The sequence below is a fragment of the Amblyomma mixtum genome, chromosome 10, assembly GCF_055824585.1.
Source record: "Amblyomma mixtum isolate Tamu chromosome 10, ASM5582458v1, whole genome shotgun sequence".
Classification (NCBI taxonomy): Eukaryota; Metazoa; Arthropoda; class Arachnida; order Ixodida; family Ixodidae; genus Amblyomma; species Amblyomma mixtum.
In genome coordinates this window covers 47,094,695-47,113,223 of record NC_143021.1, presented here as the reverse complement: position 1 = coordinate 47,113,223, position 18,529 = coordinate 47,094,695, and the positions used below count along the sequence as shown (strand labels likewise).

General features: G+C 48.1%; 2 protein-coding genes across 20 annotated transcripts in view; both read left to right on the top strand.

Moving 5' to 3' along the window:
* LOC149325704 (polyamine-transporting ATPase 13A3-like) overlaps positions 1 to 18,529 on the top strand; it is a 783,814-nt gene that overhangs the window by 426,830 nt on the left and 338,455 nt on the right. For all 19 annotated transcript variants that reach the window (XR_016286322.1, XR_016286321.1, XR_016286323.1 and 16 more), the window contains 2 exons: positions 10,312 to 10,432; positions 12,000 to 12,124. Coding sequence is in view for 16 of the 19 variants with exons in the window: in XM_089563621.1 (XP_089419747.1) it covers positions 10,312 to 10,432; positions 12,000 to 12,124 (246 nt within the window). In the remaining 3 variants the exon portion in view is untranslated. The remainder of the gene's footprint in view (positions 1 to 10,311; positions 10,433 to 11,999; positions 12,125 to 18,529) is intronic.
* On the top strand, positions 14,229 to 17,909 carry LOC149325711 (uncharacterized). The gene is made up of 2 exons (XM_089563360.1): positions 14,229 to 14,259; positions 16,688 to 17,909. The coding sequence occupies exons 1-2, from the start codon at positions 14,229 to 14,231 to the stop codon at positions 17,719 to 17,721; spliced, it is 1,065 nt and encodes a 354-aa protein (XP_089419486.1). The 3' UTR covers positions 17,722 to 17,909.

Genomic DNA, 18,529 nt, shown 5'->3' with positions numbered 1-18,529 from the left:
CATTTTCCCTTCGCTAAAAATGCCAATTCTTTAGAAACGATCGATAAAGAGTGGCTACTGTCGCATGCGTCTTTAAACCAGGCGATGTGCGCTGCTTCGATTATTTCGCGTGTTAATTGGTCACTGTGCTTACTTAAAACTTGTGTGCGAGTGAAGTCAGGATGGCAAGTTTTGCTTTCACAGTCTCTACAATGGATCCTGAGATGCTCTTTTAGTGTGTTATACACGTTATTATTGTGCTCCTACAGGCGTTCATTGAGGCATCTCCCCGTCTGGCCCACATACAGCTTGCCGCATGACAACGGAATGGCATACACTACACCTTCTTCACATGACACGAATCGATTTTCATGCTTGATGTCGCATTCTCTGGGGACGAAATCAGTGTTAACCCTTTTGCACATCTTCCAAAGCTTATCCGGAGCCGAAAACATAGCCTTAACACGTGCTCTATTCGCTATCTTTTTTAGTCTGTGGAAGAATTGATGAATGTAAGGAAGAACAGTAGTTTTTTTTTTCTTCCGCGTCACTGAATCTTCTTGCTCCCCTTTTCCATTTTTACTCAAGCTACTGAGAATAGATTCGGACACTTATACTAGTAGCTGCTTGGGATAACCAGCCTTAACGAGCCGATCAGTTTGGAGAAGGAAACTATCTTGCATGGAGTGCATGCAAGATTTGTTAAGCGCGTTGTGATAGCAAGACTGTGCCACGGCACCTTTTACCAGCTTAGAATGAGATGACGTAAAAGAGAGCAATGGCTTTCTGCTTCGTGGCTGGTAAGACCAATACATGTGATGGTGCATTAATCTGAGTTCGAGGTCTAAAAGTTGGATGACATTGTTTTCTAGCACTTCAGTAGTTAGTATGAGGGGATGAAGGCACTCAACAAAGTTATCTTTGATCTGCGTAAAGACTGCGTCAAATTCAGATTTCTTTTTGCGCACAGAAAGACGACACAATAAGACAAGGTAGACAGGACGGAGCGCAACTTTCAACTGTTTTATTCCGGAAAAAGTACATGACACTTATACCAAAAAGAATGGATAGTCATTAGTGCCACGTGCAAGCCAAAACCCGGGAAAAGCATATAGGAAGGGCACAGGTGACTCACCTCTTATGTAATTTATCTAAAAAGGCAAAATCTTTATCATATATTGTCACAGATGGTGCACTGACACATGAACTACCGCTTTTCCTTAAATGGTAGGCCTCAGCCAATTCTCGCGCAAGCGTGTCAGTGCTCCTGCACAAGATGCTGGTGCCTTGAGGCCTACCATATAAGGAAAAGCGGTAGTTCATGTGTCAGTGCACCATCTTTCACAATATATGATAAAGATTTTGCCTTTTTAGATAAATTACATAAGAGGTGAGTCACCTGTGCCCTTCCTATGTGCTTTTCCCGGGTTTTGGCTTGCACGTGGCACTAATGACTATCCATTCTTTTTGGTGTAAGTGTCATGTACTTTTTCCGGAATATAACAGCTGAAAGTTGCGCTCCGTCCTGTCTACCTTGTCTTATTGTGTCGTCTTTCTGTGCGCATAAAAGAAATCTGAGCATGAACCAACTAGCCCCACAACGCATATTACAGGATTGCGTGAAATTCTTCCACATTAGAGTCTATAAGAACAAGAAAGTCATAGACATAGCGAAAACATTGTAGAACCTTTGACCCTTTCAGTTTTTCTTGAAGCCTGCTACCCTTTTGTGCTAACAACAAGTCACTAAGCACGGGAGCTATGCATGACCCGATGCAAACTCCTCGTTTTTGCACGTAAAACTCACTTTCCCAGGAAATGAAGGTAGAAGTTAAATACACTTGAAGTAGTTCTAAAAAGCGCTCGGCGGATATGCCGTTCTTGTTTTGGAATTCAATTACTCCTTGCTGGTCAATACATTCTTGTAAGCACGCGAAAAGCTCGTCATGTGGTAGTGAATAATATAGGTCCTTGACGTCAAAAGAGCAGGCCATCAGTCCCTTGTTCTTGTTAGTTTCTAAAAACTGGATTACATCCTGCGAATTTTTTACCTGGAAAGGATCTTCCAACGTGAGCGAATTTAAGATCTTCTTTAGAAAAAGGGCTACAGTTTTCTGCCATGTGCCTCTCTCAGATACGATCACACGAAACGGACAATCTGGTTTATGGGTTTTTGGGCTAAAAAACACTTGTAAACTAATGCCTTCACTTTTATCGGCTCTTTTCGTTAACAGTTCAAGGTTAAGTTTTTTGCACACGCTCTTGGCCTTAGCTTTAATTCTTTTCAGGTTAGGGTTCTTGGCCACAGAAAACGAAGACAGAATAGCTTCCCTACCCTTCTTGACGTACACTTAAGAGGGTAGCGCTAGGAATCCCTCTTCCTTGTCCTTTCTTCCTTCCTTGCCCCAAGTTGGCACCGGTGCAGAATCCGATAGGTGCGTGTCTGAAGGAGTTGATGCGCTTCTGTGTTGCAAGGCCCCAGTGAACACCGTCTCGGTTCGGCGAACTGTCTCGTATTTGAAGGGAAATTCGCTGCGTGTGCTCCCGAAGTGTGATCGGCGGACGGGGAACTGAAGCACGAACGAGCGCGCATGGCCGCAGGCTGGTCGTCGCGTCTCCCGCCGTCATCCCTTGCGTGGGGCTTGCGCCGTGACTAACCTACGCGAGTAAGAGTGGCCCCTGCGAAGTCATATCGCGGCGCCGTTCAGTTGATAAGCGTTACAAGAACAGGCTCCGCCCATTTCCACGCAAATTAATTTCGCGCCTACGCCCGCAAGGTGCCCTTTCAATGCCTTTCAATGCAAGGTGCCCTTTCAATACTAACCTAGGCCACTTCGATCGCATGCCGGTCGGCTGGTGGCAGAAATTTCTTTTGCTTCCCGTACTAAGCGCCCGCGTGAAATGTGCGTGGGTGTTTGTGTTTTCAGCAGGGGCAACTGAATAGATCAGGACAGTTAGTCACGATTCCCGTGCTCATGTATCTATATCGGCCCATGCGTGTGAAAGTAAACAGTTTGAGTATGACCGACAATGACTTTAATATCCCGCTTCGGAAAAGAAATATACTAGATACGCGTCGAAGCAACCAGTCCTCCATTTAATTTAATACGCTGCATTAGATTTCGTTATAACGCAGCTCGACTTCCCTAAGGTCACCCCGGAGACGAGCTGAAATCAGCGCACAGGCCCTGGTTTTAAAGCTGCCGCTGGCTGCACAGACGTCTCGGCAGTGCTCACTTTGTTCGGCGTGGACACCGTTTGTCTAGGCGTGCGTTCCTTCGCCCATTGCCTTCTTCGTTCAGCGGGCAGCAGCGCAGGCCAACACTATCGCGCATTGAAATGAACCTGCGCTTAAAAGACACGGACTGTATATGGTAAACCAACTGGCCCAACAAACCACTCTACTATCGCGCAGTCTGACGAGTTCGGATACTCACGGCTGTCGCTTTAAGTAAGCATTGTTTCTACTGCCTAATGGCCTGAGTGCCATTACTGCAACGCTTCACTAATTTAGAACTGAAGCGTAGCTACCACGGTCATACACGCCGGACACACGGTCGCAAGAGCAGGACAATTAGTTTAGGACAGGCAGTTTAGGACAATGTTGTCATTACATTATGTTTTACCATAGCCTCAATTGGTTCACTTTGTTTTGAATATTGTGTATTGAGCTCTTTTCCTTTTTTCGTATGCACTTTGTTTTATTTATAGCCCTCTGCCATCGTACCCAGTTGATGGTTCAATTTTGCTACAAATGGTGACGTCCTAGTACATAATTTTGTGTTTACTTGCAATGTTTTTTAACTTTTTGTGAATTTATTGGTTTTGGTGTTGGTATTCCTAATTGAAAAGGGTTAAGTATTGGGCGAGTTGGTACGAATTCATACTGCTGTGCCACCACAAGGACAGGGACGGAGACAGAGTGACGACAACACAAGTGCCCACTAACAACTGACAAAATTTATTAAAAGCACAAAATATATAGGCAAAACCAACGGTTACATGCACAGTCAGAACACGGTTACAAAGGTTACAGGCGATAGCACACGTTAAATCACGACGAGTCTACCTGTTATCATAGTTTAGTGTTCTTTGAAAATAATCAACCTCGGCGTCAAGCAGCAGCAAGGATGGCAAACTCTCGCATACATCTGCCGACTTCCTTATACGGAACGCCTCCATAATCTCCCAGGAAGTCGTATTTTCATTTTTCCATTCATGTGTACATTGTGTACACATGTGTATGTGTACATTCAAGAATCTGGTATCTGTATCGGGTCAAGAGTTGCTCCGGTTCTGAGCTATATTTTTCTGTGCGCGGGTGATGGGTGCCTTGAGCGTGATTTGGAAGGAATGGTGACGAGTTTTCCGTTATGTTGACGATTTTATACTTTTTGTGAAATGTCGTGACACCACCCGGCCAATGGTGGATGTGTTGAAGGTGTTCAAAGAAAGAGGACGTGGCCTGAATTTTACGTGTGAAGCTCCCGAAAATGAACGAATTCAGTTTTTGGACCTTCCCTTGTTTTTCGAGGGCAACCATGTGTGAGCGCCAGCTCATCCCAGCCGACGGAGATCCTTCGCCGGAGGGCGAGCAACCCGAACTTTGAGTCAGAGCAACCCGAGCCGCCCGTGGGAGGAGAAAGTGATGTGAGGACAGGATGAGGATGACGAGCGCTCGAGCGGCGCGTGAAAAAGAACAGACTCAGGTGTTTGACACGAAAGAAGAAACACGGCCTCTTGTTAACCCAGCGATCATTTGTAACGGAAAGACGAATAAACGTCTTGGAATTGTTCTTTCATGCTAACAATTCAGAAGTGGGATTGAGTCAACGTTCACCCGAACTTACGAAGTCAACCGGCAAGCCCCACCATGCCTGTCACCAGCACCGGAGCATCTTCAACGGATATGGCAAACGAAGATGGCGGACGACCGAGCAGCGATGGCGGGAACGACGACGCCGACGACTCAAGCCAAGGCGGATCCGACGCCGCGGTTACAAGTGGAAACTTACTTCGGACACCTCAGTCAACGATTAACGTGGCGGAAATCCTGCAGGCCAGCGTTCAGGCCGCAGTGAGAGAAGCCATCAATGTAATTGCCTTACTTCAGACGCAGCAAGCAGCGGCCACACCCATCATCGGCGCGGGAGAGACAGCTCGGTTAGTGCCATCGTTTGATCAGGTGTCATCCAGCTCTCCGACAGTAGACGCGTGGATAAGACGCGTGGACGACTTGGCACAAGTCTACCATTGGTCCGACCGGCTGACATCTGGCAACGCACTCTCGAGGTTGGAAGGACCTGCGAAGACATGGTATGACTCCCTCTCTTCCGTCAACAAAACATGATCGGAATGGAAAGAAGAAATTAAGCGCGCCTTCCCCACGACAGCGGGATTCCAATGACTCCATCGAGAAATGCAGGAGCGACGACAAAAGCTCGGTGAGCCCATCGAGTGTTATTACTATGACAAGCTCTCGAAAGCTCGCCGTTGCAACCTCACAGATGAAGCTTGCATTGAATACCTCATCACGGGGCTATACGATGACGATGTAATTAGAGCAGTGAGCGCACGCACGAGTCGCCGGAAGACCTTCTTCACTGCCTGAAACGCCTCATAAAAGATTAGGAAACACTGCCTCCAAAAGTTCAAAATCAAGTGGTCCCCCGAACCATTCTCGTTTCCCCGCATATGCCAACGCCCATGGCAACAAAAGCGAAGCAATGGCGTCGACCTTGAACACTACCGACCGCAAGAACCTTTCTCCGAAGGCGAGGAGGAAGCCGCCATGGAACGAAAGAGGAGAACCCCTCTGCTTCAACTGCAGCGAGTACGGTCACGTGTCCCTCAATTGCCCGGCACCACAGCGAAAGGCGAGATATAACGCTTGCGGACGAGTGGGCCACGGAGAAAAAGACTGCAGGGCAAAAACGGAGAGAGGAGCGCGCGTCGCTCAGAACGTGTTGGGCTTTGACCTCCGAGCCGCTGAAGAGGCGAACGAAAAGTACTTTATGATGGCGAAAGCGAACGGCTGCGACATACGAGCATACGTCGATCTCGGTAGCCAATGCGTAATTCTGCGAAAGGAGGATGCCAACCGAATCGGAGTCGCTTACACGAAGTTGACCAAGCCGTTCACTATCGGGGGCTACGGGTTCGGACATGTGACACCGTGTGGGGAAACGAACATCACCCTCACTTTCGACCAAGCTACAGCTGACGTTCCCGTGCTGGTCGTGCCGGACGCGTCACAGACCATACCCCTACTCGTGGGCCAACGTTTCACCGGGCAACCACACGTCACGATTGTGAAGCGGAAGAACACAGTGCGGATTTTTGAGGAGCACAGGAACGAGGACAATAGAGACGACACGCATCAGTCCATTGAAATTCCACAGCTCCCAGAACGACCTGTGTGCCTATGGGCGAAGGAAACAACGGTTGTTCCACCAAAATACGTGGGTTTCGTTAAGTTCTACGCCACTGGTAGCGCACCACGCTCAGATGTCTTCGTGGACATGCAGCACAGGTGCCAAGAAGTTCGAGAGCATTGCATACCACGCTGTGTCCTCAGCGTTGACGGGACCAACGAAACAATAGTCTCTATAATGAACATTTCCAATCATGAACTGACTATCAAAGAGAACGAACGAGTCGCACGAGCGGAAATTTGCTACCCAGACGATGCATCGCCACGAGAGGGTGAGTCGAACATCAGCGTTGTCCAGCCCTTAATGATACCAAGCGAAGAGATTCAAGTAGGTCCTGGTGTTGCTCCTGAGGAACGAGCAAAGCTCGAACTACTTATTTTTGAGTATCGGGAATGCTTCGCAACCACCGTTTCAGAGATTGGCTGCACAAATGCCGCTGAAATGAGCATTGAGCTAACAACGATGGAGCCAGTGAAATTTCGTCCCTACCGACTCTCTTACGCCGAACGGGTACACAGAAAAGAAATGATTGAAGAACTAATGCAAGCTGGCATTGTTGTCGACTCCAAATCGGATTATACAAGTCCTATCCTACTGGTGCGTAAAAAGACAGGAGAGCAACGAATTTGCGTGGACTACCGTGCCCTCAACCGTGTCACAAAAAACGACCGGTATCCACTGCCTTTAATTGAGGATCAACTGCACCGTCTGAGAGGGAAATGCTTCTTCACGAGCCTGGATCTTGCGTCAGGCTACTACGAAATTCCTATGACCGAGGAATCGAGACACAGGACTGCGTTCGTTACTCCAGACGGCCATTACGAATTCGTTCGAATGCCATTTGGCTTGGCCAAAGCACCGGCAGTGTTCCAGACAATGATCAACGCTGTACTGGGTCCCCTACGATACACCGTGGCTCTCGCCTACATGGATGACATCCTGCTGCCCACTACGACCGTGGAAGAGGGGCTTGACCACTTGAGGATGCTTTTGAATGTCCCCCGTGGAGCGGTATTAACGCTGCGATTAAGTGCCGTTTCTTCTTCGAGAAAGTCGATTACCATGGCTACGACATCTCTGCCAGAGCAGTGCGACCCGGAAGTTTAAAGATCCAGAGCGTCGCTGACTTCCCGAACCAACGAATGTACACCAGGTGCGTCAGTTTTTGGGTCTGGCAAGCTATTTTCGAAGATTTGTAAAAGGGTTCGCCAGCATCGCTAAACCTCTAACGCGACTGACGTCTAAGGACGCAGTTTGGAAGTGGACTTCAGAGCACGATGCCACGTTCACTGAACTGAAGATGATGCTGACAGAAAGGCCAGTTTTGGCGCATTTCGCGTTCGACGCAAGAACAGAAGTGCACACGGATGCCAGCAAAGACAGCCTAGGAGAAATACTTCTGCAAGAACAAGCAGAGGGGCAGCTTTATTCTGTCGTCTACGCAAGCCGGCGAACAACTGACTACGAAGAGAGATACCACTCATACGAACTAGAAGCGCTGGCGGTTGTTTGCGCGTTAGAAAAGTTTCGAGTGTACCTAATCGGGATGAACTTCTGGGTGGTCACTGACTGCAACGCAGTACGGGCAACGATGAGCAAAAGGAATCTGCTTCCCCGTATTGGCAGATGGTGGCTGAGAGGGCAAGAGTTCACCTTCGACATGGAATATCGTAAGGGGGCGGCAATGACTCATGTTGATGCACTTAGCCGCTCTGCATAGGGCCCTCCAGAAGAGACGGATATTGTTCCTGGCCTTCACGTCCTTGCAACATGCATAGAGACAGAAGACGTGCTCACCGTTTCCCAGCTGAATGATCCAAAGGTTCAAGCTTTGAAGGAAAGGCTAGAAAAAAAAGACCAACGCTAGCAACCGGAGCGCTACAACAGGAAGCGGGTGGAAGCGCCGACGTACCATCCCGGAGATGTTGTACTTGTTGAGCGAGAACCGGCAGCAAGTGGGGAGTCAAAGAAATTGAAAGAAAAATACAAAGGACCATACATCATCCGAGAAAGGCTTCGCAACGACCGCTACCACATCGAAAACGTGCCCTCGGCGGTGGCAAAGGCGAAGAGCATACAGCAGTGTTGCACCAGTTGAGAAGCTGAAGCTTTGGGACCGGGAATTCAACGAGACAAGTTCGGAAGAATCGGAACGCGAGGACGATTCCGACCGGGACGGTCGGTGGCAGAGGATGGCCGAATGTGACCGCCAGTTCATCCCCGCCGACGGAGATCCTTCGCCGGAGAGCGAGCAACCCGAACTCTGAGTCAGAGCAACCCGAGCTGCCCGTGGGAGGAGAGAGTGATGTGAGGAGATGATGAGGAGGACGAGCGCTCGCGCGGCGCGTGAAAAAGAACAGACTTAGGTGTTGGACACGAAAGAAGTAACACGGTCTCTTGTTAACCCAGCGACCATTTGTAACGGAAAGACGAATAAACGTCTTTGAATTGTTCTTTCATCCTAACACATGTGTGCTGGTCGTTTTCACCAAGGTAAAAGAAACCCTTGTTGAATTTTTCTTCCGGCCATTTAAAGTTGATTAAGAATGGCATTGCGTTGAATGCATTAAATTCGGCTTTCACAAAGTCCTGTTTCCATCGGATGGACAAAGCGTTCGCCAATCAGGTGGCCAGACTATAAAACGTGGGGCCTCTGTGCTGGCTTCGGTGTCGCAACGGATCCTTACGGTACAAAAACAAACTCTAATGGGGACTAGGTCACATAAAGAGAGCGCCCAGGGAAAGAAAAAGCGCGCCTGCATCCCTTACATACATGGAGTGTCTCACAGCCTTAAAAAAGTAGCTCGCCGTTATGAGGTGGACTCGGTATTTTCAGCCAAGAATAAGGTGGGGTGGATATGTGCCGCCATTGAGAGGTGTGACGCACCGCGGGAGAGAAGGAACGCTTGCGGTGTGAAGCACTCCAATTCGTTTGTGGACTGTGTTTGCGGTGTAGTGTATTCCATCCCCCTGACATGCGGTCGACACTACACGGGGTAGACGGGACGCTGTCTAAATGTACACCTCCAGGAGCATGCCAGGTCACTTGACGGGGGTTGGGGGACGCACCTGACCAAGCATGTCAAAAGCGACAAGTATGCCCCGCTGTTCAAGGAAACGCGCGTTCCCTGGAAACATAAAGATAAGACTTCCCGGGAGATTATGGAGGCCTTCCGTATAAGGAAGTCGGCAGATGTATGCGTGAGTTTGCCATCCTTGCTGCTGCTTGACGCCGAGGTTGATTATCTTCAAAGAACACTAAACTATGATAGCACGTAGATTCGTCGTGATTTAACGTGTGTTATCGCCTGTAACCTTTGTAACCGTGTTGTGACTGTGCATGTAACCGTTGGTTTTGTCTATATATTTTGTGCTTTTAATAAATTTTGTCAGTTGTTAGTGAGCACTTGTGTTGTCGTCACTCTGTCTCCGTCCCTGTCCTTGTGGTGCCACAGCAGTATGAATTCCAAATTGTATTGTTTCGCATTTTCAGATCATGTATTTTCTTGCAGCTAGTTTTCTTTTTGCAATCATGCGTATCATTTTCTGTAGGCATGTCTATGTAGGCGTTACCCCCCTTTTTGTAACAGTTTCACTTTATATCCATGTACCACTCCCCTCAATAAGGCACTGTGGGCCATGAGGGTAACGGAAATAAATAAATAAATATATTTCTTTTTTATATCTAATATGGCCAAAATCTTCTCATTCATACATCTTACACGACAAAGGTGCTGTCTAGTCTGCAATACGATCGTTTAAGCAAAACTAGCCCGTCGCTATTTAATACTTGGAGAGCTGCAAAGTTCTTGTTTCAATCAATTAAATTAAATTCTAACGTTATCGCCATGGGTTCCACCTCACGGTTGGCTCACGAATCTGTGCTTTTAATTTTCAGTGCCTGGTGATTACCTTGAAGTCCTACGAGGTTACACGTTGGAAGGATTCCGAGTCGTCGCTGTTGCTTACCGGCGTCTCGAAAGAAAGATGACTTGGCACCACGTGCAACGAGTGGACAGGTAATATCATATCGGATCTTCTGCGTGCTTTCGCGAACTACCTGCAGGAGAGAAAGATTGATGTTTGTTCTGTTTTGTACACCTAACGTTTGTTGTCCCGAAACCTTTTCATCAAGACGTCAGTATGTGATGATCATTGCTTTAGTTTTGGTTTATCAAGCGTCTTGACAAACTGCAGGCCACAGCCTGAAAGACTGAAGAATAGCCAACGCTACCTCTCAGCGAATGTTATTGGTTGGAGTAAGCGTTTCCTACCAGCTACTGAAGTCACCATCGATACTTTAATAACGAGAGGGAGCCTGTATGCTACGTATGTATTTCCTCCCGCGAACTTATTTTCAACTGGTGACAAAGATCGGCACTCTAAGCACGAATCGGCTCGTACGGGTGCAAAAAGAGAGTAAGCTGCACTCTAGCGCTCTCACTTTTAGGACCAGGGTAACTTACCCAAGATCTGGCATATTTCCTTCATTAAAAATCCGGAATATCTAAATTAAGCAAAGGAAACAAATTGCCTCTTCGAAACATGCGACGTTTTAGCACTTACAAAGTTTGGAACTGGTGCTTCAGTCTCCTTTATTTGCTAACCTCAACACTTTCGGTGCCGCGATTAAAGGGCTCTTCCCATTGATAGGTGTGCCAAGGTACTATGCCTTGCGCTGAAAATATCCATTGGTCACCAAGCGTAAGCCTTTTATGTATTTAGTGCGCGAAACCTAACTTAGTACTTTGTTCCTGAAAGGCACAGGGTGCGCTAGATGAGAGCTTACTTCTTTTTGCTTTTATATAGGCTAATTTGTGTTTAGCGTTCAGCGGTTATCTGCGACTAGCTATTAATCCTACCGATCAATTTAGACATCCACAATTCAAAGATGGCTGCGGTGTTGGTATGAGCGCACTGCACTCGCAAGCTCGTCACGGTCCCTGGTGGCTTGACTAAGCGCTACGAGCCGCCGCCTCCATGTGATGAGGCTCCTGTGCGCTCCGACAGTGGACGTAAACTGAGGTTCTGAATAAGAAAAAAAAAACTAAGCTTCCAGAAGTGCTGCTACCAATCAGCCGACACGACATCGTTTCCGTTTCCATCGGAGCGCAAATCTCGGAGCACTTCCGTTTGCACCCCAACCCCACTGCGGAGAGCCAGTGATGAGAAGTCTGTTCAAATGCACTCAGATAAAACCTGGCTGTCGGTGTCTGCGCTGCGTAATGTTAAACTAAAATACCGCAAATACTCCATAACATAATTTATGTCTGCTGTGTCTTCTCCCTATGGTTAGCTCTGGGGGAAGTATTTTACTGGCGAATTGCGTTTCGCTGTATGCCTTTTCATGCATGTAGAGCTGCACGCTTCTTGAAAAGGGACATGTTCGCAAAATGTTTTGTAAAAGCAGGGCCAAGTTACGGTGAGCGCACAAAAACGCCCAGTCTTGATGAATACAAAGATGCATCTTGATCCTTTATTAAGCTGTCGTGGAGTGCTGAGATGTCACTGTGTGGCGGATCGGCACGGAGACCTGTTGATGCCGCTGTTTGCAGGCGGTTGGCATCGGTCCGTATTCTTTTTCAGGTCTCAAGTGGAAAATGGTTTAACCTTCCTGGGGTTTGTCGTGATGCAAAATCTGATGAAGCCTGATACAACACCAGTAGTCAGCACACTTCATGGCGCTCGCATCAGATGCCTGATGGTGACAGGTAATTCACTAATACTTGGCATGCAATGCGTGTTTTTATTGGTAACCAAATATCGACCAAATACTTCTGGAATTCACCACTGCGGCTGCGTAACAGTCTTCCCGAAGCGCACCTAAACTGTGGCAGTGCCAGTCGTCTAAGTGCAGTGTAGGACACCCATTGAATACCTTACGATGACAGCTGCATCGCAGAAATGCAGCGTCAAATAAGTTCTTAGGCGAGCATGGCAGTTGGGCAAATTTCATTGCTAAAGCAATACTACTCTCAAGAACGGCCTTTCGCGCAGCGGCGGCCACTTGCCACGTTCGACCTTTAGAATGACCCCTGACGTCACACCATGCCTAGTGACGTCACCGCGTGATGCCATACCAGGAGAGCGAGAGACGGGCTACCAACTCGGCTCGTGGGGTAACGGCGGCCGCCTGCCACGGCGCGCCGCGCTCCTCCCGCTCGAGGCGCTAGTGAAGTTATGGCGAGACGGGCTACGAACTCGGTTCGTCGGGTAACGGTGGCCGCTTGGCACGGCGCGCCGCGCTCTTCCCACCAGAGGCGCTGCATATGCAGTATAAAACACCTGCTTTCGCAACCTACCAGGCTTAACCAAAACTAAGCCCCCGCCAATTTTTTTGGTTGTATTACTTTAATATTCTTCTCGTGTACGCGAAATTGACTCTAAGACATCACCACTGCTTGAATGTTGCACCTGTCGTTCCGCCACCTCTAGAATGCTGCCCGCAAGACAGGTATAGGGATCATAAAGTGGAAAATTGGGCGTGTTGGTACATGTCTTGAACAAAGAAATAGCAGCGCAAGGAGACGGGGACAAGCATAAATAAAGCATGAATATATAAATCGATACTACCCCGCCTGTTTTGCGGCACGCTCAGGGGGCAGACCCATGAGCTGCTTAGTCAACCAGATTTTGAACCCTCGGCTCCTCGTCGGGCGACGCTCTCGCAGCTTGTGGGGAAGAAGCGCTCTGCCTTGCGCTGTTTTTGCCGTTACACATACAAGACTTCAAGCGTGTGGTAGGGTATTGCATCTGGCTTCGGTGCTGCCCTAAGAAACAGCTCAGTAGCAAGCTTCAGCCAACGTACCACATCGAAGGAAGTAAGAAGGCTCACTGAAAAGGAGGATGTTAGTATATCGGCTCACTGAAAAGGTTTTTGTGCCTTGAGATTTTGCTGTCTTTGCTTTCATGACCATTATCCGAGATGAGTCCTCCTGTGTTTTACACCATGCAGGAGCTGTTAAACGCCCGTTTCTGGGTATCGCGTTGTAGCCGTAGTAGGGGTCGGCGTAACCAATGGGTGCATTCAGATAGAATCCAGTAGGAGGCTGGGGAAGGAAAAGGGTGGTCACCGTCAGAGAGGAGGCTCTGGCCAGAGCCGCAACCGGTGGAGGTTCACTCGGAGGACGGCAACCATGGGAGAAGGAGGATACAGCAGGAGCGCAGGATAGCGTTACTAATAATACTGGTTAGGCTGGTTGCCATTAAAACTGCCCGGAAGGTATTCACCATGGGAGCAGGAGGGTATGGCGAAAGCATATGAAACCTTTACTGAAGAGTGCTTACCACAGCAGCCACTTGGAGGGCGATCAGCGTGCATATAGGAAGAGTATGACGAGACCGCAGGAATGTAGCACGATCTATCTGCGGTAGCTGCGGCGAAACGCGTTGACCGAGAGGGGGGTCGTCGGTGGCAGCGCGCGCTTAAGGCAGCGGACTAGACGGGCAGCTGATCGAAAACCGAATGTTTGGGAAATTAAAAAGCGCGCTCTACAGCTATAGATTTATGAAGTCGCTCATCATTTCTCTTCCTCAATAATCTAAAACTAAATACCTTAACCGCTGTGACTCACTCTCGTGTTGCACAGTTGTTGCCTTCCCGGCACTTTTTAATATACTCTTTTCCTTTAAACCTTTTGAAAAACGTGGCATTGGTCCCAGTGCTCCCTCCATCCTTTCGAGCAGGGCACGTCCTCAACTAGACCGGCCGGCCATAATTAGGAAATGCAACAGATTGTATGCTCAAAACTTGAAGAGTAAAATAATTCTCACTGATATTCCAGGAACAATGCATATATAAACAGATGCTTCATGATGCCAATGAAAAAAGCAGATGAGGCAGCCTGTAAGTGACACCAACATCGTAGAAACATTCGGACTTTCATCAAGAAATCTTATAATCTGAGATGGGTAAAAGATTTGCTTTTGAAGAAATTTGTCGGCTGTGTAGCTTGCCGATCTATGACTACCAGTTTCTTTACTCCACCGACCCACATCTCGGATCAAGATTCCTAGCCAGAATTCCTCGCCATCTGTAAAAACTTTATCGCCGACTTCTCCTGAACTCAGCATTTACAAAAGGCTCGCGATACCGTTTCGGACAAATGAACAGTCCGCTCTGCTACAACTGCGGCTCGATCAAACTGTGGAGCCTATACTACGTGTCGCGAGGATGATGACGAGCGCACACACTGTGAACGTTGCATGCAGGAGCTCTCCCCAGTGCCTCTAACGATGAACAGTGTGTTTAGGACCGGCCCGGCCGCCGTGGCTCAGTGGTTGCGGCGCTCGGCTGCTGACCCGAAAGCATATTTGTACAATGTGTTCAGCGAACTCTCTGCAACTCTGGCTTTGGCCAAGCTGTGCAGCTCCGGCACCTCGGTAGTATTAACAAGCCACAGAAACTCCTGCCTCCGACCATTCCCCCCCTGGACACTATTGCCTTCAAAGGTGAAGCAGCTTATTCCAGGTGTGAATGCAGAGTGTCGCATGCCACAAGCAGCGCTTCTACAAACTACTTCGTCAAAACAGGTCTGCGACTGACAATATCATCGCCCTCGTCTCATCAATTGAGGAGTACCTTCATGCTGGGTACATCCCGACAGCCGTTTTCCTAGACATCAAGGCCGCCTTTAACTCTGTCTTTCACCATGCAATACTCGCCGCCTTTGCCAGTCTTGGCCTTGGAGGAAAGCTATACAAATGGATTGGGCATTATTTGAAAGAACGGCAAATTTTTATGACCACTCCAAACGGTCCGACACGCTTTCACGCAGTAGAGAGGGGCGTACCACAGGGAGCGGTGCTCAGCCCTCTCCTGTTCAATATTGCCCTTATACACATAAGAAGAAACCTTCCGCGACGGGTCCGTATAACAATTTATGCTGATGATATCTGCATCTGGACCGCATCACGCTCGCGCTATATCACCCAGCAACGTCTACAGAGAGCGCTATTGCACATTTCGATGTACCTGGCTTCCAGAGGTCTTCGTCTCTCGCCAGAAAAGAGTGTTGCAACGGCGTTTACAAGAAAAACGATGACCCGATATCCGCTGCTCCTAGGCGGACGATCGCTACCATATGTACGATCTCAGCGATTCCTGGGTGTTGTAATCGACTATAATCTGTCATGGACACCTGAGATCAAAAAACTCCGCGAGAGGATCACTGCAGCATCGCAAGTGTTTAGGTTCATGGCGGGAACAAGGTGGGGTAGCAACTGCCGATCAATGCTTCTGCTTGAAAAAGCCTACGTTGAAGGAACCTTGCGCTACTGTCTACCAGTGTTTCAAAGATTATCTACATCAAGCAATGAGTCTCTCGTTGCCGCACGGAACAACTGCCTGCGAATATGCCTTGGCCTCCCAAAGGGTTCCTCTGCATCGGGAACAGTAGCGGAGGCAGGATGTCTCCCACTAGAGGTGATTGCCGCCCAGGAAACTATGCGTACCCATCTCCGCCATGTTCTTCAAGGGAAGAAGCACTTCCTGCACCGTGTCCACCTAACTCACAGCAACTCTAGCTTTGGCCAGGCAGTGCAGCTCCTGCCCATCCCTACTATTAATCAGCCACAGAAACTACTACCTCTGGCCTTTCCTCCATGGACACTCTCTCCTCTAAAGGTGAAGAAGTTTGTTCCAGGTGTGAATGCAAGGAGTCGCATGCCACAGGCAGCGCTTCTGCAAACTACTCTCGCCTACTTAACGGAGGAATGTAGGCAGCACACCCATATCTTCACCGATGGTTCAACTACTAAAGAAACCTCTTCATGTGGCCTTTATGTGCCCTCAACAGGCCATGTCCTTTCTTACCGGCTGCAGCGGAGGACATCCTCTACGACAGCTGAGCTTCACGGCATTAAGGAAGCTGTTTCTTACATCCTGCGCCGAACCGCCGACCGTTGGGTTATCTTCACCGATTCGAAAGCATCTCTCCAGATCCTGGCCAACCTGCTGAAGAAAACGAATCACCAGCCAGTTTCCCTGGACATCGGATATCTACATCATTTAGCTATTGCCGCAGTCCACTGCATAACATTTCAGTGGGTACCTGCTCACTGTGGCATTCAGGCTAATGAAAAAGCAGATGAAGCGGCCCGTGGGTCTGGCAGCGGCATGGCGAACGGTTCTTGCAAAGACGTGTGCTTCATTTTGCAGATAGCCGCAAGCATCGCTGGACCATACTTCCTGAGCAATGCTTCTTCTTCAAGCTTCCTTCACGGAAAATGCCCGCTCACGGGCCCTCCATTCAGTTCCTGCTGTCAACCGATAGATGGCAATGCAACCATAACCTCATCTTCCGTCGATCTTGCTTGTCTCGACCACGCATGGCACAACCCCGGAACGTCATCGACACGGACCCGACGGGATATAAAAGCAACACACCGGCCAATCCTCTTCAGTGGGTCTGGCAGCGGCATGGCGAACGGTTCTTGCAAACACGTGTGCTTCATTTTGCAGGTAGGCCACAAATACGCTTTCAAATGTTATAGGAGCGATGATCGTTTCTTATTGCTGCTGCCAGACCCTCAGCACTTTGTGTGTATTTTTTCTTGCCTACTGCATTCGTTAAGAATTTTGTTGCAACTGTCCGGCGATGTCGAGACAAATCCAGGCCCAAAGTCAGAGGAAATGCTAACGGAGCTGCTAGCTGGACAAGCACGAATCAGCGCAGAGCTTTCCGCGCTCAACTCTAGAATGGCTACTTTTGAACAGCGTATTACGCACATAGAGGCGTTGGCTTCAACTGCTAACGACGCTCTTCAGCGTGTTCATGATCTTGAGATAACTGTTGAGAATCTTAAAGTTGTCATTACCAAACTTGACCGCAAAAATGATGACCTGGAAAACCGATCCCGTAGGAATAACTTAATCATCTATGGCTTGAAGGAACCATCAAATGAAACTTCTGAGGGGCTATTGGCTTCTGTATCGGAGTTACTGTATTCTAAACTTGGAATCCAATGTGAAGGTATTGAACGCTGTCACAGGCTTGGCAAGCAAACAACTGAAAAGACGAGACCTGTCATTTTTAAACTGCTAGACTTTAGAACCAAGCTTTCCATCCTTAAAAACGCCAGAAAACTAAAAGGATCTGATACGCACATTAGCGAAGACTTTTCTGCGCGTGTACGGCACATTAGGAAGGCTCTCTGGGACAACTCGGTTGATATCCGCAAAGAAGCAGATAAGTATAGGTTGCAATACGATTCCCTGATAGTCGACAGTGTTCGTTACACTTGGGATGATGTTTCCGAAAGGCTTGTCAAGGCTGCACGTGCTGCAGTGCCTAGGGACACAGAGTGACTCGTTAATGAGCAGAAAGGTAGAAATGAGCAGAAAGAAAAGCAGAAACTGACTCTTTTGAACTTAAATGCTAGAAGCTTGCTTAATAAGATTGAAGATTTCAATTGGCTTGTAGAATGTTACACTCCGTCAGTTATTTGCGTAACAGAAACATGGTTGGACAACTCCATATCAGATGTAGAATTTTTGCCTCCAGATTACTCGGTGATCAGAAACGATAGGCAGTTTGCTAGAGGAGGGGGCGTAGCTCTGTTCATTAGAAAAGGCATTGAAACTTTTGTATTGCCAGAACTTCCGAATACTGAGTCTGTTTGGTGCCGGCTAAACATTTCTGGTTTCGTGACTGTCGTGGGTGCTGTGTACCGTCCGCCCGGTTCGGAAAATATTTTCTCGCACATTACAGAATACATAGCGGAACACAGGCTCCACAAGTATAAAATGACCATTACAGGTGATTTCAATGCTCCTTGTATCGATTGGAAGTTGTTAATTTCAACAGGTCGTGACAAGGTTGTTTGTGAATCCCTAATTAATATGGCTATATCATATGATTTAACACAAGTCGTTGAATGTCCAACTCGAGTAAACTCTGTTCTTGACCTTGTTTTTGTTAATGAACAGTTGCTGCAATACGGATTTCAGTGTGATGTAGTCGACGGACTGTCAGATCACAGTGTGTTTTCATGCAATTTAATGTGGTTTGTGAGCCCCATAAGCCGAATTTCAATATTGTTAAAGATTTTACCCGTGCCAACGACCGTGCTATTACTGAACTGCTAGCGTCGTCTTTCGGAGATTTCGTGACAGA

Excerpts from the sequence above, each read along its gene's own strand:
- LOC149325711 (XM_089563360.1), top strand. The coding sequence starts at position 14,229 with ATGCCAATGAAAAAAGCAGATGAGGCAGCCT. Across the intron at positions 14,260-16,687 it reads AAAAGCAGATGAGGCAGCCT|ATGGCAATGCAACCATAACC; the intron begins GTAAGTGACACC and ends GTCAACCGATAG.